Here is a 22,025-nt window from a genome sequence, read left to right as displayed (position 1 = left end):
TCGCTGCGCCCACGAGGATCGAAAGGGCTGAATAAAGCGCAGAAGCAGATCGAAAGGCGATAGAAAGGCAACAGAGGAGGGAAAAGGGGAACGATCATCGACTTACATAAGAATCCATTTGCGGCTGCCCCTCCAGCTCCAGATGCCATTGCCATTCCAGCGATTGCTGCGCATTGTGTGTCTGAGACGTTAGCATTTGCCGGACGAGCGACAACAGACAAGGACGAAGGAAGAAGAAGGAAGAAACAAAGAAAAAGAAGCACAAGATCGGAGAGAGTGTGTGTGTCTGTGTGTGTGATCGCAAAGGCGCAACACCTTGTTCCTGTGAGTCCCCAACTTGCGCCAGGCTCTGCTGTTGGTTTTGCGACAAGCCAGTCAACAACCGCGAGTCACTCCCTCCTTTCAACAGCATCATGCGCAGCAGACCGATGCTGACACGGCGCAGGTCATCCAGCAAGCAGCAGCCTCGGCCTGCCACCGGCGCCATGGCCGACACGAAGCTCACCGACGACCAGGTCAACAACCTGGCGACCGTCCTGCGCAACGACAACACCCACTTCGACGTCAAGGTCCAGTACGTCAACGCCATCAAGTCCGGCATCAAGCAGCACAACATCCCCGAGACGTGCATCCCCCAGCTCTTCGATGGCCTGCGCCTCGCCTCCAGCTCCCAGCACGTCGCCCTGGCCACGGCCGGCTTCACGGCGCTCAACCACCTCTTTACGCGCATGTCGCGCCAGGAGCCCAAGCATTTAGCGAAAGAGGCCGCGCGCACGCTGCCCCTCGTCATCGAGAAGCTGGGCGACTCCAAGGACAAGCCCCGCGCCCTGGCGCTGCAGAGCCTCAACACGCTGTACGCCGTTGCCCCCGCCGACGTCGAGCGCTCGATTCGAAACACGGCCATGGTCGGCAAGAACCCGAGGGCCAAGGAGGCGTCTATGCAGTGGCTTTTGGAGGTAATACATCGATTCTGTGGAGGGTGTACTCGTGCTGGCTGAGGACTAATCACTCTCTCTCTGTCTCTCTCTCTCTCTAGACTCATCAACAGCACGGACTGCCGTTTCGTAGTTTCGTCCCCATGCTCATGGATCTTCTGGAGGATGCGGACGGAATGGTCCGAGATACTGCTAAGAGCACCGTGATCGAACTCTTCAAGTGAGATTCACCCTGCACCTCCTTCTCACATCGTTCATACAGTTCGGCTAATTCAATGCTCAGGAATGCGCCCGCGGCTGCCAAGTCCGACCTGAAGCGACAACTGAAGAACTACAAGATCCGACCCGCCATCGAACAGGCCATCGTCAAGGCTCTTGCGCCCGCCGGTCCTCGCTCAGAGACCCCATCAGATGCCGCGCCTACTGCTTCGCGACCTGCCCTGTCCGCGCCCTCGTCTTTTGCCGCCAGCGAACGACCTACGACCCCGATGGCCGACATTCCAGCCGAACCCGTTGAACCGCAATACGTTAACACCAATCGCGAATTGGACGACATCATTAGGGAGATGACCCCATACTTCGAAGGCAAGGAGTCCGAACACAACTGGATGAAGAGAGAGCAGAGCATCGTGACGCTGCGGAGATTGGTGGCTGGCAACGCCCCGGCCGAATTCACGGACACGTTCATTGTTGGCCTCAAGGGGCTGCTGGACGGCATCATCAAGGCCATCAACTCTCTGCGCACAAGCTTGTCGAAGGAGGGCTGCAGTCTGGTCCAGGAGATGGCCGTCGCGTTTGGGCCCGCGATGGATCCGCTGGTCGAGCTCCTCATGCAGACGTTTATGAAGCTGTCTGCCAATACCAAGAAGATCAGCTCCCAGATGGCCAACACTGCCATAGACGTCATCATCAGCAAGGTCACGTACACGCCCCGCATCATGCAGCACATTTGGGGCGCCGTCCAGGACAAGAATGTGCAGCCTCGAACGTATGCGGCCGGGTGGTTGATTACCATACTGAAGAAGGAGGCCCATCACAAGAACCACATTGAGCACACGGGGGGCGTTGACTTGATCGAGAAGTGTATCAAGAAGGCCTTGGGTGACGCCAACCCCACCGTCAGGGAAAAGATGCGGGCGTGTTACTGGAGATATTGGACGATCTGGCCAGCAAGAGCTGATGCGTAAGTCTTTTGCATACTTTGATATCTCACAGGGAAGTTGTCTAACAATCAATTCATTAGACTGATGGCCGATTTGGACACTACCGCCCAGAAGCTGCTCCTGAAGGACCCGAACAACCCCAGCTCGGGGAAAAAGGTGGAAGCACCAGCCGCTGCCAGGCCAGGCGCAGGCTTCTCGAGGAGCACCACTGCGACCAGCAGCAAGCCCAGCCTGAGAGACGCCATGCTGGCTCAGAAGAAGGCCGCGCTGGCGACGAGAAACCTACCAACCCGGCCCGGATCTGCCATGTCCTCATTCACCACCGCCTCGCCTCACACTTCCAACCCGCAGCTCAGCACAACTGCCTCGAAGCCGCTGGCGCGGCACCGAACCGACACTAACACGATATCGGTCAACGCAGGCGGCATGTCGGTAGCTCCTATGCGGCCAGCCAAGAGACGACCAGAGGTGGCTCGTCCCGCAACGGCTGGCCCTTACTCGGTTCGAGACCAGCCCAGCCCAGAGCCAGGCAAAGCTACCTCTGCGACGTCGTCGACCTCTTCAAGGCAAGGAGGCGCGACCACGCCAAAGAGGCCATCCTCGAGGGCTCACCATGCATCTCACGCAAGCGAGTCGGGCATGATTTCGCCCACATTCGTGCGGCCGACGCAAATCCCCTCACCGCGAGCCAGCCCAGCCAGGCTTAGGCACTCTCAAACCACGGTTCATACCATGAGTCCAACCAGGGCGACCGACGATCTTACCCTGGTGGTACCGACACTTTCTAGCATACAGTCGGCTGCGCCTAGGTTAGAGTCGCCACGGCAGCCAGCATACATGCCCGCCTCGCCTCCCGCCGTTCTCCCCTCTGGAAACTCGCAGTCTCCGCGACTGAAAGTATACGAAGACCCCTTTACTGAAGACCAGCCGATGCCGACCCCATCGCTGCCGACAGCGCCTGTTTTGGAAGAGAGGACGATCAACGAAGACGCCGCCAACATTCGGAGGTCTCTGTCGGACGAGTCTGGGCTTCCGGAGAAGAATGGACAAAATGCTCGACTCCTGGACAGCGGCATCTCCAAGATCAGGTCCAAGACGCTGGAAGTGCACGGCTTCCGAAAGCTGCAGTCCCTGATCCGAGACCCTAAGACCGTCTTCACAGATCAGCGATTCGAAGCCCTTCTGGTGGGCCTGTTCCAGTACCTCGAGGATCCCCTGTCCGACCTCCCCGCAGACAAGGCCCAGGACGTCAAGGCTCAGATCCTGACGACGATCAAGCTGCTGCTGAAAAAGGAGCGAAAGAACTTTCAGCCTCACGTTTCACGGGGACTCGAGTCTCTCCTGCAGACCCGCGGCAGCTACGACACCAGGGCACACGTGGTTAGCGGCCTCGAGCTCCTGGCGGACGAGCTGGTGACGCTCAGCGACGGCTCCGAGACGGCCGTCGTGCTCACGAAGCGCCTGCAGTTGTGCAGCGACACCACCGTCGAGGGCTGCCGCACCCTCAGCATGGGGCTCCACGTGCTCAAGGAGATGCTCGACAAGCGGCCCGAGTACGTGCCGACGCACAAGGAGCTGCTGCGGCTGACTGGGCTGGCGGGCCGGTGTCTGGAGTCGACGGACTCGGGCGTGCGGATGGACGCCGTCAAGCTTTGCGTCGCGCTGCATGCGCGCGTCGGCGAGGCGGCTTTCTGGGAGGGCATGGCTGAGATTCGGGACGATCCGAAGAGCTTGATTACGTATTACATTGTGAAGAAGCAGCGCGAGGATGGCATGTTTTCATGAGCTCTTGGCTTTGGATTATTTTGATTGCTTTCACGCCGCTCCGATGTCCAGCGTTTGGTTTCAAGGTCTGAGAGGCCTCTGGAGAACCTGAGCGAGGGAAAGTCCTCTGATGGATGGGACGATGCGTGGAGAAACGAGTGTTTACTCTAGTAGACGTGAACTTGGAATACGTGGATGTCTGTGATGGACGGATGGGTGTTGGAAGGACAAAAAGCGGGTGAAGTGAGACTTCTTCTTCTTCTTTCCTTCGTCTTTCCCTCGGCTTTTTGAATTCTTCTCTTCTTCTTTTTTGATTTCATCTTTTTCGTGTCTTATTAGTACTATTGTCCTTGTAAACCAAAACTACTGTTTCCCTTCTTCTACTTTTTGCTTCTGCGATGTGTTTTTTCGAGAACAAAAAAGCTGTATTTCATTATGTGACCTTTTTTGGGTCCTTTTATTTTCTTCTTTCAAGTAACTGTCATTCTTTGCCTGGTGACAACTTTGAGCGGCTGGGCCTTGCTAGTAGAACCCTGTTTTTTAATTTACAGTAGATAGCAGCTGTTTCTTTTATCTAGGTAGTTATTGTAATTTCGTTGTTATAACACTTGATCTGCGAGTTTGGGCGAGGCTAATATTGGCGAAGGATGTGAGCAGGGCCACCTTTGATAGAAGTAGCAGATCTGTGTCGTAACCTGAGATATAGGTAGGTAAAAAGAAGGAAACGTGAGGTCTTTCTAGGAACTTGCAATTCCTTTGCTATTAACACCATAACATGACGTTTTAAATCACTGACAGATACTAGAAATCCAGCACTTCTTATACCTAGGCATACAAAGAGTATATATATAGGTAGTATATATATATATTTATATATACATAAAAACCCATGCCTCACATTAACAAGCAAAAAAAGCACCTCAGCTACCTCAGCTAGGTAAGGTAAGGGAAAGTGGTGCATATACAATCTCATTAATGTTTATACATTTCCCTTCCTTGCCCCTTTTTTCTTCCCGTCTTGACTCGCTTCGTTTCTCTCAGGATGAGAAAGTGTTCAATCAACCAACTCAACCTTCCCTCCCCTCACTCAGAACTTTAGAGAAAGAAATCGGGCTTTTGAACTCGGTTATACTGGTATCTACATTTTCCGCCCCGCCTGCTTAATGTGACAAAATGCAATCAAAAGTCCAAAAACGTTTCAACGCATGAAATGGTTACAAAAGACATGGATAGAAAAGACAGAAGCAACAATGATACACAAATACACGAGTACAACAGCACAAAAGTACAAAAATGTCGTAGGTAGCCGTGGAAAAAAGGTAAAAGGCACTGCAGTAAAACAACGTTGCTCGCCAAGATTCAGCGTCAAGGAAAAAAAAGGCACACGAAAAGGGGGGGCGAGAAAGTCCAACGAGGACACAAGTTATCGTAGCATCCCCCCTCTCTCATCTCATCAATGCTGGCAAACGTAAAAAGGCAAAAGGTACTTCTTCGGAAGCAACATGCATAATAAACTCGAGCGAAGAATTTCAGGAAAACCAAAAGCATTTCGGCCTGTTTGTTCGTGACCAAGCCACACAAAAGCTAGCTCGAGTTGAATGTTGTAAGATACATAAATGTCATGCCGCCCACAATGTAAAGAAATGAGAAAAGTCCAAACCGGGGCGGGCGAAACGGAAGAAGAAAAAAGCCACCAACAAACAGTAAGTAGCAGTGTGAGGGGAAATACGGTGCAAGAATCCGAGGAGGAACGGAAGAAAAGGCAGACGGTGCCCCAGCCTCGCCTTTCGTTGCAATCTCGCTCTTGATGATGAAGCCAGCGTGAAAGGGAGATAGAAACGTCGACATTACTTTTCATGGACACGCACAAAACGCCAAAAGAAACTTCGTCTCGCTAAAACCGACAAACCCGAAAGCAAGGGGGAATCGAATCATGACGAGAAACCACCAGTAGCCGTGAGCGCATAACAGGGACCAACACACACACTGTGGCCGACCAACATGGCCTTCCGCAAGTTGTTGTGTGTTGGTACTGACACTTATTCATCGTCAAAGATCCTGTGCGTGTTTTCAATGACAAACTGAACCGCAAGGTTCTTGTTGTGCATGTCCGTCATCTCACGCTCAATGCTGAGATCCCGCATAATGGTTGGCGCGAACACGACGGCCAAGTTTTTAGGCGACATCTGCTGTAGGTTAGAACGAGCGACTTGTCATCGAGTGGCGATGGGGAGGGACGCTGAAAATGACTCACCAAGTTCTCGGGCTCTCTAATTGCCACGCGATGAAGATGGAACATGAGGAATTCCAGACAGTCGCGGTGGCTCTGGGGCATCGAAGTAAAGACCTTGTGTAGATACGAGCACCGTTCGGCTTCGTCGATGATGGCTGCGATAAAAGATTAGAATAAAAGAGACGCCAACGATTGAGGATCAAGAGACAAAACTCACAATTCGACTCCAGCACCTTCTCGTAAATGTCAAACGTCAGCAGGGGGTTGGGCAGCTTTCGGAAGTACTGCTTCAAGACGCTCGTGACGGCGGTGATGTCGAGGTCGGGATCGGAAATGTCATAGTCCTCGTCCTTGTCGAAGCCCTCCTTGATCTGGTTGATCTGGGAGTTGCCGCCCGTCTTCCGGTAGATGCCCTCCTGATCCATGCCTCTCAGCTCCACCTCCTCGATGCATCGAGTCACCACACTAGGAATCTGGCGATGCTCATACTCGCATCTCTCCGCAAGCTCGGATCCAAACAGTGTCGAGGGAGGCTCGGGAGCCGCTTGCGCGACTACGACATTGGCCGGGGCGACGGGGCCCGTCTTGGCCGACGCGTTCTTCTTTCCAAAGAAGCCAAACTGCTGTTGATGCTGTCGTCCAGCAGAAGGGTTGGAAGCCGCCTTTTCGGAGGCGTCGCTCTGGGCCACGGTCATGTTGTACGGGATGCCAATGCTGTCGCCGCCAGGAGGCATGCCGCCCTGCTGCTGCATCCGCTCGCGATCGTTCTGAAAAGCAACGACGGCGCGGCCGACGCCCTTGGTGATGTTCTGGGCCATGGTCTTGGACCCCTTCTTCCAGTTGAATTTCTTGACCTGGCCCTTCCGGACATGGACCACGGTGGGCCCGTGCTCGACAATCGTCGGGTCCTCGTCGGGGACGAGCGTCGTGCCCGTCGTCACGCTTGCGGTGTCGAGGTTGATGGACGAAGCGCCGCCCTTGTAGATGCCCAGGCCGTTTGACTTGCCGTCGTTGCCAATCTGAGACTTGAAGCGCTCCTGGATCTGGTGCGTGAGGTCGTTGTTCATGTCCGCCAGCTGAGCGTTCTTGGAAGACAGCTGCTCAAACTCCATGAGTGCACGGTCGCGGTCCGTCGCAGCCTGGTTCTTCTCCTCGACAAGCTGATCGCGCTCTTCGTGGAGACGCTCGATCTCCTCGGTAAAGGACTGCTTGACCTTTTCGAGTTTCTCGACAAACTCCTTGATGGCGGATTCCTCCAGCTCCTTGACGTCAATAGGAGCCTGCGTCTCCTTTGCCCGCTCGACGTATCCGGCCAACACCTCCAACTGTCGAATCATAATCTCAGTCTGGGTGTCCAGCACGGAAACCGTCTTCCTCTTCTCAATCAGCTTCTGGTTGATACTCAGCAGATCCTTCTCGGCACCAAACTGCCTCTCCAGCTCGGCCACTCGCTGTTCAGAAGACCTGAGCTGCTGCTTAAGCAGCGCGGCGCTATCCGGCGCAGTAAGCGAAGAAGGACTTCCCAGGTCCTGGCCGTTGGCATCGTCTTGCGTCTTGGGCCACCGAGGGGAGATGGCCCCGCGCGTCGTCTCGCTGATGCTGCGAGTGTGGGTGGTTCGAGCCGCAAGGTTCTGGTTGGACTCGACGCTGCTCGTGCGGCCGTGGCGGACAGCGTTGGAGACGCGCCTGAGGATCGACGATGAGCCTTCGTCGGCACCGAGTATCCTGACCATGTCCTCTTCCATGGTAAAATCTGCACCGCTGCTCCACCTAGGAAGCTTGGGCGAGCTCGGCGAGGCGTGAGCGCCCTTGGGCACCGGCGGCGCAGGCTCCTTGGGGGGGCTCTGCGTGTAGCTGCTTGGGGGGACAGGCGCGGCTCTGGGCTGCATGTACGTGTCGGTCAAGGCCTTGTCAGTAGCGCCAGACCTAGAGGGAGGGCTCTGGCGTGGACCGTCCTCGGTGGACGTCTTGCCCTGCGCGGTACTTGGGCTGCCATTGACTGAAACACGAAAACGTCAGTAAAGCGAACGTGAATGTACTGGGAGGGGGGGAAATACCAGAGCGGTTCGATGCAGACGGAACCTCCTTTCGCGGAATGGTCTTGTTCATGCTGTCAGAGCGAGGTCCGATCTTAGCGGTGGGAATCTCGTCATCTTGGCCTTTGGAATCGTAAGACGATCGTGAACTAGGAGTGCTGTCCATCGCCTTTCGCGGATCGGACTGTTGCGAGGTGCTGTCTTTCCGCGGAGTGCTGGTGCCGGTCCGACTGGGGTCCTGCTGTTGAGGGACGGACTGCGAACTATCGCTCCGCGACTCAGTAGGTCTTCTCTTCTTAGGAGCATCCTGAAGCTTGACGTCGTCAGCGGAAGATGATGCCTTGGCGTCCGACTTGGAAGCAGATCGAGACGCCGGCTTCGACTGCGAGGGATCAGGCGCGGCGGCAGCGGCAGCTGCTCCAAGAAAAGCGATGTGCGTGGCGGAGGAGTGCGAATCGACGCGCTTATCAGACATGGTCGGCCGAGGCTCCTTGTCCTTCTTCTTGCTTGCCTCGCTGGTGCCCTCTTTCTGGGAGCCATTGGGCGACTGGGCGCCTGTGTCGAGAGCCACGGATATCAAGAAGCCGTCGCCACCATCACCGTTATTGGAAGTAATAGTCGAATTGCGGTTTCTGCGATATGTGGTTGACGGCAGGCTTAGGCCATCTTTGCCATCACCAGCTGCACGTTCCGGAGAGCGCGAGGCCTTGGAGCCGCCGCGAGCCGACGACTCATTATGTCGATGGCCGGTGCGAGGGCGAGGCGACAGCTCCGTAGGCCCGTCGGGGTCGACGCGGTCGTCGGAGAAGGCATTGTTCGGAATGGCCCCCGGCGGGAGGGCAGGGAGCGACTTTTCCGGCACCGCTGGCGGCTGGTCTTTCTCCCGCGCTTTGGCTGCTGCGGCCGCCTTGGACTTTTTCCTTCTCCTAGCCATCAGAGTCTCATAGCAGTCCATGCAGAAAATGCCCTGCGAGGTCCTAGCGTAGCGAAGGTTTTCGATCTTGCGCTTGCAGTTTCGGCAGCGGAAGCATGTCGAGCAAAAGGCCTGGTCGCCCGTCAGGATGGCCAGGTCTTCGATCTTGTTGCCGCAGGCCGTGCAACTGTATGTGCAGTTGTTGCAGATGAGGGAGCCATCGCCGAGCAGCAGCAGATTGGCATCGGAGTCGAGGAGGGAGCCGCAGGTGGTGCAGCGAAAGCAGTCGAGATGCCACCGGTTGCCAGCTGGCAGGACACATGTCAGCTACAGTACGCTCACAGTAACGCAGCTAGAGCAAAAATCACGACATGGACATATGTTGACAAGCTCGTGGCGGTCAAGGACAATGGGGGTCGCCCGTCGACAGAGACTGCGGCGACATTGAGAGAATCTCGTTCTCTCTCTTGCCTTAACATTGCTTGGACAGCAGAAAACACTTACCCAATTCAAAAGCTTTGCCTTCTTCAAGTATCTACAGGGCGAATGCCGTCAGTTCGAGGCCTTGACCCAGGGGCACATCCCGCAGCGCGAAGTGGGATTACAAACCTCACCACAGCCCTTACAGGGGAACGCATCGTCGGCCTCCATCGGCGTCTCCAAATAGTCGTCCACTATGCCGGCAGACATGATGGGCTAGAGGGTGAAATAGACGGAGCCGGAAAATGCCTTGTCAACACTATATGCGTATATATCCCGACCAGCGTGGTGTCTGTATGCGGTCTCGCAGGCGGTGCGGTCTCCGATGTCTCTCGTCAGCAAAGCGTAGACGGCCGGGTCGTTGTATGCGGGCTTGTTTGACGGGCTACGGGCGGAGTAGCACAGGCATCGATAGGGTGACGCTCAGCAAGCAGAAGCCGTTCCGTATTGTCGGTCGTCTCGTCGTGGCCAGAGCAGAGAGACTGCAGAGGAGAGGCGTCTTGGCGCAAGCTCTGGCGGCAGCAAAAAGAAGAGGCGCTCGTGGTCGGGCCTTGCGGACGGCTGGAGCCGTGTGCTACACAGAGCAATGCAGTCGCTGCTCCAAGACAAGGGGGGCCGCGGCTGGTGCGAGCAGAGAGGAGGATCGTGACGAGGAGAGAGGAGAGAAGGCGGAGGGAATAGCGGCGAGACGGACAGAAGATGCTCAAGGATGGAGATGGACCACGGGGAGGGGATGTGCTGTGCTGGCCTTGAGTTGGTGCTGCTGGTACATGTAGAAGCAGGTACCAGGGACTGCCACGCCCCAAAAAGGACCCCCCAAACAGACAGGACCCCCCATTGCCAGAACCCCCCCATAGCGGCCCTCGCATACCGCCCGTAGAGGAATAGCCCCCCCATGGTCCCCTAAAACATGGTACGGGACGGGTACATTGTTCGGCGTTGGCAGGGCGTTACAGGTTCTGCGCCGCTGCGTCCATGTCGAGATGCAAAGTACCGGCCAAGTACCGGTCCCAAGTGAGACGGTGCAGATTCACGGCAGACGGGTTGTTTAACACGTCGCTTGGTTCATGCTGTGTACCTTAGCGTCAAGCCACGCAAATCAGCTGCGCGTGATGGTGAAGATGGAAGATGCAGGGCGACTGTCGCAGAGGATGGGGATTTTCTCCTTTCTCGTCGCCATTTTCGGGTGCTTTTTGTACGGAAGATACCAAGCCTCATCTTGTCCTCCTTCTCAGGAACGTTATAGGTACATCTAATGGTACGTCTCCAGATCCATGGACGTCAAGAGTCTGGACTGAAAGCGGGTAGGTACTGTAGTACAAGACGCCTTCCATTGGTACCGCCTCGCACATCTGTCCGAGCTGAGATCGAAGAAAAAAGCACATGGTCCGATATCACCATCTGCATGCAAGTTGGTGGTTCCCACTTACTCCTTACACGTACATAAGGTACACGCACGCTCGACCGCCCAACAGCCTCGCCAACGCTCCGGGAACCATCAAGTACAGTACGGCTCCCAAGATTGAAGCAAATGGGTGAGAGGTTGGAGAGGCTTGTACTATGTACCCCATACCATGAACGACAATAAAGGAGATGGTCGCCTTTTAGTACGGAGCGTCTTTTGATTGAACGTTTAAAGCTCTTGCCCTCAATTCACACCAAGCACACGAACCGTTGTGGGACCCGGCTCTTTTCTCTTGGTACCTGTACCTGTACCTGGCAGCAGACGTGGCGCAGCTTGTCCGACTGCAAAAGTTGACCTCGGAAGCCAAGTTCAGGGGCTGCCCTTCAGGAACAGGAACAAGCACCAATCGTGCCAAGTGGAAAAGACTTTGTACAATACGCGTAATTCTCATATTAGAATCGAATTGCTCCCTTTTCCCCTTCGTTTTCTACTTTACTATTTACAAAGTCTCAAGTGTCTCGCCATTCGAGAAGAGGCTGAAACATGCACCTGTGTCGAGGCCAGTAACATGCAAGTACATAGGGTACATACCTACATGGGGCCGCATGCTGTGTCTGGTCCAGCCTGCAGCAGCACGTTGCAACATGACCTTCTGTGCTGACGGATACATGTAGAGGAAGCATTATTCTGTCAAACCCCAACTTCATCTGCTCATACGGACGACACATTTTGAGCACCAAAAGTAAATCTCTCTCCAACATCGTCGGGCACGTCGATGCTACTCGCAATCCCCCGTACTCACTTCACGTTGGTATAAGTAGGTACCTCTACTCAGGCCTAAAATGAAGGGAGCTACCGGTCCCCTCTTGGAGCTTCTCGCGCCTCAAGCCGCCGAACCGCCGCCCCGGATAAGGGACTCGAACGAGCGGTCACCAACACCAAAAGCCAGCTTCTAAGCTCCAGCGGGTGTAGCGGCCTGCCTTGGCGCTGTCTGGGGATCGGCCGCGTGTCTGTTGCTGTTCCGATGGTACCGTCTGGGTGTTGCGGCAACTCGTATGGGGAACGACACGATTCACCTCCTTCACACTCGGAGAGGCTGAAACCGACACTGTAGATTACTATCACTAACCGCATGCACTTTATCCAAGGTAGTAGTATACATACATTGATGCGTGTACGGACGTGCCACGATGTCTCACAGCAGCGAGACTCGCTCTGCTTTGTTCAGCTGACGCCGCATTGAAGCCAAGATGCCTCGCGTTGCACCTCGTACGTCCATGGATTCCCACATTCTGCAGCAGAACAACCTTATACAAACGGCGCCCTGTGGCCTCGAAGTAACAATGCAGGGTACCTTGTACATAGGTCAAGTACTATGGTAGCACGAAGACGATTTCTTCTTTCAACGTTGAGTGAACAACACTTGCCACCAATAGCCGTCGGTACACGGCATTAGCTTGATGGTTTTCTTCCCCTCCCCCCTTTTGAAACATCTTTGCCTCCGAGGCTGTTTGCAAATCGAGGTCTTGCAAAGAACATGTAATGTATAGGCAAGTACTCCGTATCTTCAACTGTGTCTGGACTTCCTCTGTCTGGACGAAGCAGGTTCCATGTTACCGTGCAAGTGAGAGAACTAACAGGACCAGGGGATCCCACCGCCAAAACAACCCGTGGGGATGTGACGGCTCAAATTGATGATTCCACACTCCAGAAACAGAAAATCTCGACTTCCATCTGCCTCGGCAGCGGGAATCGCGCACAACCCCGTCTGCATATCAGCCCTTTCCTAATCCACCACCCACGTTTATCTTTCTTTTCATTTCTATCTAAACGAAGCCAAAAACCGTGATATCAAGCCAACATTCCATCATGTATCGGGGGAGAAAAGAATGATTCCTTAGTCAGCATCCCGCGCTGTGTTTCACGGCATGACTTTGACCCCCTTCTTTTCACTAGGGCCGTGTTTCACCTTGATTGGCCTTTTCTTTCCAGGTTTTGCCAGCCAACGTGAAACGAGCGTTGCGGGCATCAGATTGGCTCGGAGGGGCGTTGGTTCACTGAGTCTCAAGGACTCGGTGAAATGAAGAAATCAAGTGATAGATGAGCACATGCTTCTGCCATGTCGAATGAGAGGCTTGATTCAATACGGCTGAAGCACACTACATTCTTTAGATGACTGTGAGTACCAAGTACATGTAACTGCATGTATATCTCCGCGATGGTGGCTTCATGTGTCCTTCGATTCGCTCACCCAACCTTCACCAAAATTGAGAGGCAATCCCCAGCACTTGGTATCCAACAAACACTTCGAAATTATCCCATTAGCATCCATTGATCCCCAAACAGAGCGGCTTTTCCGGCTACAATCAAGACCACCAAGGCGCCTCAGTTAAATGGCCAACCCCCATCAATTGGCCGAACCAACTTCCCGATCTGTACCTTGTCGCAGCCCGCGTCCATCAGAACCTTGTTCAGACATCCAGCTCTCTCTGACCTCTGACTTATAATACTACCTACCAAACACGGTACTACTCCATTGCCAATGGCCGAAGTCTCCGAATAACACCACATCAGATATAGTATACGTACGGAGCCCTCTATGAGTCGACTACCACAGCCCTCCCACTGTCTCAGCCCACGGAAACTTCGGTCATCAAAAGCTTACGATCATGTCGTACAATCGGAGTCAACCATCCCCAGGTCCAGAAATGCATGCGGTTTCACCCAGGGGAATCTGAACAACCACATGCGCAAAGAAACCTTGTCGAGCTGTCGATCTGCCGATGAAGTCCCTGCCGCTCGTCTCCAGCTGGTGATATTGAGCCGTGTCTCCTTTAGGCAACTGTACATCTTGCCGTGGCCGTTGTTTCAAACTGAATTGGACAATTATTGGTGTTTGTTATGCCGTGTAGACAGCCTTTCTCTGCTTGTCCCCTTTCTTTTGGGCTGAGTAGGGCTCCGAGACTTGCTTCTGCGAGATTGACGTAGATGGCCGAAGTCTTGTAGAATCCACAGCCCCATAATCACCGGTTTGACAGGCATTTCTTCAGATTGCTCAGCTTGCTATAGGGTCGCGTTGTGAGTCAATGAGAACTCACACGCAGTGATCTTGTTCCCAGCTTTGACGCACTATCCATCTTGCTGTTACAGTCAGCATCAACGCCAATTTATGTGTCTATTATTACCTAGGGTAGACGTATGAAGATACGACCATGCCGTCCCCAAACCTGATATCAATGCCATGGTATCCTAACAAAACACCAAACAATGCAAGAAAATCCCCACCATTGCTGCTCACTTCTGACCGACAAGCTTCTTCACCTTTTCCAACAGCAGCGAGCTCTCCCTGCCCAGCTTCTTCTTCCCGTCCTTGTCCCTCGTCTTGGCCATGGCTTTCTTGAACCTCTCCCGCTCAGCCTGCTTCTGCGCGCGCTCCTCCATCCGCCGCTCCCACTCCTTTCTCCTCTTCTCAGCCTCCTCTCGGCGCTCCGCCGCCTTCTTGAGCTGCTTCTCGTAGTAGCCAGGGCGCCGCGTCCTGCGTCGCTCGCCGTCGCTAGGGCCAGTCGTCTTGTCGGGCACAGCTCCGGCTTGCGCCATGCTCTCGTCCTTTAACATGAGCTGTCTGGTGGGATGGATCTGTTCGGCTGCCTCTCCGACTTCGTCCTTGGCGTCATCTCCTTGCGCTGACTTTGCTTCACCCTCGCCATCGTGCTCGGCATCCTCATTTTCATCGTGATTGGGCCGAGCTTTGGGCTCTGCTGTCTTTAGTTCCGAGGCCTTGATCTTTGCGTACTGCTTCTTGATCTTTGCGTTGTGAATCAATTCACGCTTCTTCTTATCAACTGCACATGGGCTATCGTGTGAGTTTTCCAATCCTCTGATCATGCCTCATGTGAGGCAGTGAGAAATTGAACGTTACCTTTCCGACGCCATGGCCCGTCTGGCAAGTTCTCAGGCCCGACCCTGAAGCCGTGCTTCTTCTTCGTAACCTCGGCTGAATCTGCGCCTTCTGACGTCGATTTGGGGGCCATCTAGCCTGTGTCGCGATGAAATCGCTGGTTCTATGTCCCTTGATGTCTTTTTTCCCTTCAACTTTTTTTTCCCACGTTATGCAGCAAAATGAGATGCCGGTGAGGTGCGAGGTGAGTATACGCCCCTAAGCCCTTTCCGGGCCATAAAGTGGAGCCATAACGACTCGCCGCTCGGTGGTAGGGGGGACCCTCACAGGTGAGCACTGAAAGCCGCCCGAAACAGCGCACTAATGCAGTGGCCACGGGCTGTATTCCAGCGGCAGTGCCGGCTAGTGGGGTGCTGAAAGCATGCCGTAGGGGGTACAAGGCGGTGGCTGCGTGGACGCATACAGGAGCAGGTACCCGAGGTGCTCGATGGGCGGCGGAGCGCCAAGTCCGGGCTATCAGCTGGATGCAAGTCAGTGCTAGCAACAGCGTCAGCGGTCCATGTGACGCCACTCGAGGTGAGACAGAATGCGCAGTGCATGGTTCTGTTGACTTCTATTGTTTGATAGTATATCGGATGCAGCACGGTCAGAACATATGACGAAGACCAGAAGTCTAGAGACACAGCGTTGCAGAGGACTTTGCGCCGGGCGTGTTTACGCATCGAGGTCCAGTCCACATAGTCAGTCCCGTCCCCTTGCCGCCCACTAAGTGTCCAGACACAGCGCCCACACTCGCCCCATGCCCGCTGTAAATGATCCCCAACCCCACTAAAGCGCGCTATTCGACTTCCCGCTATCGGCTTGCCACGGGGCCGTCATGTCGCCATGTCGGGCTCCGACGTAATGTTTGCGTGATTCACCGCCCAGCAACGCCCCGGCAGTAAAAGATAAACATAAGACATCAAGCATCCGTCCATGACGCTCGTACAAACTTGACCTTCACGGCCTCTTCCGTGCGACCCCGAGCATCTCCAATATCTGCCACCCCAGAGCCGGCGCCGTCTCTCCCCTCGCTGTCCTCTCCGTCTTCACCCGTGACGCTCCCCTCGTTTGACTCGTGCCCGTGCCTTGTACGCCGTACTTGTGGCAACCCTTGCAGCGGCTTGTGCAGCAGCCGAAGCAGGCAATATCCATACCTAGCATTGATTCCAATTTTCAGCCGGCATCTCCCCGACTTGTACGTACTTTGGTACTCGAGCAGGATCAGGCTCAGCATCGGGCTCGACTTCGGGCTTCGGGCCCAGTCACAGCGTCCCGCTTGGATGAACCGCCTGGCCAGTAGATCGGCTCCGATGGTGACGCTCTTGGCTACCGCTGCGTCCATCGTTTCGGCGGCTGAACTCTCTCATACTCATGATTTCTTCTCCTCATGATCCGGGACTTCCCAGCTGCTCTGAAGCTGCTGCGGAACTCCACCATAGAAGGATACGCAAATGCCCATCTTCCAGGACGACATATGCCATGTATCGCCGGCCTCCGGCCCCGTCGGTATCGAGCCGGCGGCCGCGAGGAATCGTCGCCTTTCCGAGGAGAGCCTTCGAACCGAGCTGTGCGAGGGACCCGTTCTCGATGGCCCCATGCATCTTTCGACGCCAAAGGCAGACGAGGAGGCCGGCATCTCGGATAGAGCCGAGCTGATACAGAGGTTGAAACGAGGAGAGAGCCCGACTTGGATTCCTGGCAAACATGTAAGTTCTAGGCATGGGTCTTGTGCTCTTGAGTCTGGTCCTTTGTCTTGCCTTTTGCTAACCTGTGACTACAGCTCGAGTCGATGCTTCAGCAAGAGAACACCCATCACGCGCAAGAACATGGTCGATCCTCGCCCGAACCGCCCAACCTCTTACCGCCAGCGACAATCACACCCGAGAAGATCAAGTCACCTTCGAACGTCGATGCGAGACAGCGAGATGGACTTGACATCGAGCGGCCGAGGTCAGCCTTCCACAGCGGCGACTTTACGAGGGACGGAACAGCGTCTGAGAACAGGCAACTCAACGGCCCCAGAAGAGATACCGGCGGAGAGCGAGGGACGCCTGAGCATGCTTGGTTTGCGACGTCGCCTCCAAGGCATTTTACGCCATTTTCGTACGGCGCAAGGGCACATGGCGGGAGGACACGACTGGTGGACAAGGACGGCGTGGATGGCTTCAAGTCGGATGGCTCGCCACTGTCGACATCGCTGTCTAGTTTCGTCTACCAGCCTCCGACCAGCCCCCTCGTCCAGTCTGAGTCGAACGAAGATGTTGATTTTTCAACGCCGCCTGGGTTCCCCTCGGCCAGACACAGCAAGCCTGTACGGCTTGCCTCGAGTCTCTCTGCTTCGTCCCTCGTCCCCTCCTCCTCAAGATCACGGCTACACAGCCTACACTCGTCACGACGAGAGGGTGCCCTGCCATACCAAGCACACCAGCCTCGGCGCTCGTTGACTTCGGCGCCCAGTTTTGGGCACAACCACCACACCGTCTCGTCTCCTCAGACACCGGCCTTTATGCGATCTCGACGCCAGTCCTTTGGCCCAGACACGTCGCCGATCCAGCACGCTTCCATGGTTGGTTCGTACGAGGAAAGTATTCTGCGTGGACGTATGTCGACAACGCCATCAAAGCCTTTTGAGTTCCTTGCCCAGATTGGCGTGCTGGGCAAGGGCAACTGCAAACCCAGCCTCCGATGCCCGCGACATGTGACACTCCCCTTCCCGGCTGTCTACTACAGCTACGGGAGCGCTTCTCATGGGCAGTCGCCGTATGACGATGGCCCCAGTCCGTATGTTGGCCAGATTGACCTGGAGAACGGGCTGTCCAACTCGGAAGAGGAGTCGAGGTCGCGAAGGAAGGCTCAGAGCCGGTACAGTGACAAGAAGCAACAGGCCGGTGGCGAGGCAGCCGGGCAAGATGCAGACACGGATGTGGATCGAGAAGGACGCAGGCCTAGCAACAGGCTCAAGCGTTCATCGGGTGCGCCGAGGGCCCCCCCGGGAGGGAGCTACAGAATCCCAGAGACCGGGCAGATTCAAATCGTCATCAAGAACCCGAACAAGACAGCAGTCAAACTCTTCCTAGTGCCCTATGACCTGACCGGCATGATGCCGGGAACCAAGACTTTTATCCGCCAGCGCAGTTACTCTGCCGGCCCTATCATCGACAACGTGCCAAATATGTCTCAAGCGGCGGCCGATCGTCCTATTCTCCGGTATCTCGTCCATTTGCACATCTGCTGTCCTGCCAAGGGGCGCTTTTACCTGTACAAGAGCATCCGCGTCGTGTTTGCAAACAGGGTGCCAGACGGGAAGGAGAAGCTGCGCAACGAGACAACTTGGCCGGAGCCACGCTTTTCCCCCTATAAGCCGATCCGGGTGATGAACCCTCCGCTTTCGACGTCTGGCGGTGCGGGGGCCATGTTAGCCAACGACAAGGCTCTGCGACGACGCAGCCTGGGCCTGTTTATGAGCGGCACCATGCCAGCCTTTGATGGGATGGACGGCATTCCATCTCCAGACCAGATGCCCATGGAGACTCCGTCGCCCAGCTCTTGTCGCGGTGGCGTTGCTCCTGTTGAACCCATCCCACTGCGTCTCCCGCGGTCGATCACCGCTGCTAACAACAATGACGGCGGTTCGTCTTCTCAGGCTAACACTGGCCCGTCTGCAATTAACTCGAGATCTCCCGGCACTTGGGGCCCATCAGAGTACGAAAAGCTCAACAGGGGCGATGCCGGCTATGGGTGTAATGCCTTCAACCGCTCAGGAGCCGGCAGCCCGCCCGGAAATGCCCCAGAGAGCCTGCTCTCTCAACGTCTGCGCGGCCTGGGCGTGAAGCCTCAGCAGACGCCTGAGTGAGCAGTTCGACACCGTTTCGCTTGTGTGTAAGATTAAGCACTTGTCTCAATGGCTTTGTACCTGGCCTGATTTTCGATTTGCTCTTCTCCTTTGTTTGGAGCCTATTCATCTACACATTATAACCGCACTCACACTGGCGCTATTGGACATTGGGATTAGGCTTCATCTTATTCGAAGTCCTCTTGGTTGGAAATTTGTTTGTTTTGGTATAGACCGTACTTGATCCCCGCTGTTCTCTGTTGGACATTCACATTGTGCGACTATGTAAGTACCTAGTTATTGCGGGTTCATTGTCTTCATTTCTTAGCAGCTTGAAAAGTGCCGTTTTGGGCTTTGGACAGTTGTATCGAGACGGGTCGTTGAACATTTACTGCGGAAGAAACAAATACATATCAAGTTGAGATACTTGGCCAATCTTAATAAAGCTCATCTCACACTGAACTTGTTCCATATATCGGACATTGCTGTGATATTGTATCTCCATGATGTAGGTGGTTTGAGTCTGATATTCCAGTAAGCGGTATATGTACCCCGTTTGTTGAATACGAGCTTCATCTCAAGTTGAAGCTTCTTTCATCAAGCATCTCCTACCAACCAGAGGTAACTTGCTTCATTCTATTTTTTGGGGGGGCCATTCATGTCAGACAATGCCACGCAATGGCATTGCATCTCACTTCAAGAGCATCTTCAATACCCATGCGGCCACCAAAACATGCCGCGGCGTGACGACAGTCCGCTCCTTTGCGACATCGAAGCCAACGTCAACACCCAGATCAGCTCCAGCATCAGCATCGCCGTCTAAGCCAAAAAACCCAAGCTCCTCCTCAAGACCAAAGAGCAAGCCCAACCAAAAAGGCACCGAACAACAACAACCTCAACCACCCGTGACGACAGAGCAGCAGCAGAAAAGAAGACCGCACTCGGACCTGGAATCCTTCCTCTCCGACGCCAAGCGGCGCGGCCTGGACGAGAAATCAACCCTCTTCACGGGCACCCGGTACGAATACCTCGTGGCGGCCCGGCTGGCGCGCTACGGCTTCGCGTTGACGCGCGTCGGGGGAGCGTCTGACTTTGGCATCGACCTCATCGGCGACTGGACGATTCCCTCCTCCACTCCCTCATCACCTTCTTCTTCTTCTTCACCAGCTAGGACCATCAAGGTTCTGATACAATGCAAAGGCGGCGAAAACCAAAGAATCGGCCCGCACCTCATCCGCGAGCTCGAGGGTTCCTTTGCCGGAGCGCCGCCCGGGTGGCGCGGGGGCCGGGTGCTGGGATTGCTGGTGGGGGGGAAGGCGGCGACGAGGGGCGTGAGGGAGGCGCTTGGGCGGGCGGACGTGGCGATGGGCTATGTCTGGTGCGAAGGAGGAGGAGGAACAGGAGGACTGGTGAGGCAGATGCTGTGGAATCAGAGGGCGGAGGAGCTTGGGCTGGAGGGGGTCGGGGTGGGCGTGAGGAGGGGAGGGGAGGGCGGGGATGAGGTTGTGCTTGTGAGGAACGGGGAGCCGGTGCCATTTGTGTGATTCTTGAGGAGCGTTTTGGTTGATATACGGGTGGACAACATGTTGAGGTGCTTGAGAGACGGGAGACCGGGTCATCATCATATAACTACACTATACTGGCAATTGGAAATTCAACAGAAGGGAAAAGACAACTTGGGCTTCAATCATTTCCATTTCTCACACATCTCAACTCTCAAAGACATAGCAATATATTTCCAGGTAAGAATGATTGCTTAAACCAACAAATATCCCAACCTTCAATCCTCCCAAACCGCCGCCTTGGCCCTCTCGGCAGCCTCCCTCAGCCTCTCCTCCTCCGCCCTCTGCGCATCCCGCCTCTTCTTCTCCTGCTCCCTCACCGACCGCTGATACGCCCGCTGCTCCTCCGTCTGCCGCGGCGCCTTGAGCCCCAGCCCGGCGGCAATCATGCGCCTCGCCACGGCGTCCGTCTTCTCCGGCCTCCGCGCGGGCGGCGGCGGCGTCGTCCCGCTTCCACTTCCGCTTGCGGCGGGCGGCGGGGGTGAGCTCCTGCTGCTGCTGTTCTGGCTTGGGCCTTGGTTTGCTGCTGCTGTCCATTCGTAGGAGGAGTCCAGGGCGAGAGGGGAGGCTGGCGTGGGGGGCGGGACGGCGGGGGTGAGCAGTGAGGAGGGGGTTGATGATGCTGTCGGTTCGGCGTCTTGTGGTTGTTCTGGTGCTTCCTCGTCGGAGGAGAGGTCTTCGTCTTCCCATGAGTCTGCGACGGGCTCGTTCTTCTTCTTCTTCTTTTGGGCCTTTGGTTTCGTCTGGGAGGATGTTGTTGTTGTTGCTGTTGTGGAGTCAATGGCGAGTTTGGAAATGGCAGAGGCCATTTCGTCCTTTTCTGTGCTTGGCTGCTTTGAAGCCATGATGACGGATTTGTTGAAGAGTTTTGGACGACAGTGAAGGGTAAGCTGTGAGCGACAAGAGTTGTCTGTGTCTGGCTGGTGGTTTGACGTTGTATTAAGAAGAGAGAGAAGCAGTTGAGTTGTGATATGCCCCCTCCCCGCCTGTAACGTGTAGTCCGGATTTCGGTTTGGTTTGCTTCCCCCGCCCCGAGTAGGTAAACAAGTTATTCACTTGAATCGTTATATGTCGTCTCTTGTTCCTTTTTTTTTTTTTTTCTACCGTCAAAGAATGAGGTTAGAACAAGCCACTGAGAGGAGTTTTGAGTTTCTGGTGATGTGAGCTGGACCGATTGAGTTCAACGGCACATCAGCTGAGATTCGGAATAGTGCCCAATTGGATCACGTGCCCCGGCTCAAACTGACATGCCTTCGAGCCAGTATTTCATTGTGAACAGTAAAACCACACCAAACCACATCGTTCTTGCAGCTGTGCTTCATCACAAAGTAGGTAGCCATCCAGATACAGAGGCCTCCATGGACATTCCAGGACCATTACCGTCTTCAAGTCATTCAACAAGTAAAATCGACCACTATCTACCACAACACACACATACCCACATACCACATACATACTCAACACCACTTCAACCACCTTTTTGTTCCATCCTCCCCTTTTCGACACCCTCATGTTCTTCTCCTTCTTGCCCTCCATATCCTCGTTTTCAACAAAAACATCTGCCAAAGGGGTATTATTTGCTTTGTTCGGTGACTTGACAGGACTCATCTATATGTTTGCCCATTTTCTTCTTCTTCTTGTTCAATAAAACATCTCATCGCATCTCAGTTCATGTTGAAATAGAAACCCCCACACGCCTCATAAACGTTCATGATCCAGCCAGAAAGAAAGACATAAGGAAAAAAGAAGGACAAAACGAAGC

General features: G+C 54.8%; 6 protein-coding genes across 6 annotated transcripts; 3 read left to right on the top strand and 3 right to left on the bottom strand.

The window, feature by feature from the left end:
* The first annotated feature begins 471 nt into the window (after positions 1–471).
* On the top strand, positions 472–3,897 carry BBK36DRAFT_1175520 (ARM repeat-containing protein). Its single transcript, XM_024895977.1, has 4 exons — positions 472–956; positions 1,049–1,155; positions 1,219–2,118; positions 2,179–3,897. Exons 1-4 carry the CDS (start codon positions 486–488, stop codon positions 3,881–3,883), a joined length of 3,183 nt encoding a protein of 1,060 aa, XP_024754099.1. The 5' UTR covers positions 472–485; the 3' UTR covers positions 3,884–3,897.
* A 2,004-nt stretch (positions 3,898–5,901) lies between these two features.
* On the bottom strand, positions 5,902–9,734 carry BBK36DRAFT_1108594 (GTPase-activator protein for Rho-like GTPase; the record flags this gene model as incomplete). Its single annotated transcript, XM_024889379.1, is given in 6 exon segments — positions 5,902–6,048; positions 6,117–6,250; positions 6,313–8,084; positions 8,104–9,352; positions 9,549–9,579; positions 9,654–9,734. The coding sequence occupies 6 exon segments, from the start codon at positions 9,732–9,734 to the stop codon at positions 5,902–5,904; spliced, it is 3,414 nt and encodes a 1,137-aa protein (XP_024754098.1).
* Positions 9,735–14,160: 4,426 nt separating this feature from the next.
* BBK36DRAFT_1134060 (hypothetical protein) lies at positions 14,161–14,969 on the bottom strand. The gene is given in 4 exon segments (XM_024892183.1): positions 14,161–14,211; positions 14,223–14,773; positions 14,838–14,840; positions 14,854–14,969. The coding sequence occupies 3 exon segments, from the start codon at positions 14,958–14,960 to the stop codon at positions 14,224–14,226; spliced, it is 660 nt and encodes a 219-aa protein (XP_024754097.1). The 5' UTR covers positions 14,961–14,969; the 3' UTR covers positions 14,161–14,211; position 14,223.
* Positions 14,970–16,320: 1,351 nt separating this feature from the next.
* BBK36DRAFT_1108726 (hypothetical protein) lies at positions 16,321–18,722 on the top strand (the record flags this gene model as incomplete). Its single annotated transcript, XM_024889395.1, has 2 exons — positions 16,321–16,575; positions 16,650–18,722. The coding sequence occupies 2 exons, from the start codon at positions 16,321–16,323 to the stop codon at positions 18,720–18,722; spliced, it is 2,328 nt and encodes a 775-aa protein (XP_024754096.1).
* Positions 18,723–19,639: 917 nt separating this feature from the next.
* On the top strand, positions 19,640–20,179 carry BBK36DRAFT_1102981 (hypothetical protein; the record flags this gene model as incomplete). Its single annotated transcript, XM_024889171.1, has 1 exon — positions 19,640–20,179. A coding segment is annotated over one exon (540 nt), but the record flags the coding sequence as incomplete, so codon positions are not given.
* A 302-nt stretch (positions 20,180–20,481) lies between these two features.
* Positions 20,482–21,108, bottom strand: BBK36DRAFT_1175490 (hypothetical protein; the record flags this gene model as incomplete). The annotated part of the gene is made up of 1 exon (XM_024895976.1): positions 20,482–21,108. The coding sequence occupies one exon, from the start codon at positions 21,106–21,108 to the stop codon at positions 20,482–20,484; it is 627 nt and encodes a 208-aa protein (XP_024754094.1).
* Between the last annotated feature and the right edge of the window lie 917 nt (positions 21,109–22,025).

The sequence above is a fragment of the Trichoderma citrinoviride genome (assembly GCF_003025115.1).
Source record: "Trichoderma citrinoviride strain TUCIM 6016 unplaced genomic scaffold BBK36scaffold_1, whole genome shotgun sequence".
Lineage (NCBI taxonomy): Eukaryota > Fungi > Ascomycota > Sordariomycetes > Hypocreales > Hypocreaceae > Trichoderma > Trichoderma citrinoviride.
The sequence above is the reverse complement of the archived record's forward strand: the minus strand, read 5'-3'. Positions and strand labels throughout refer to the sequence as shown.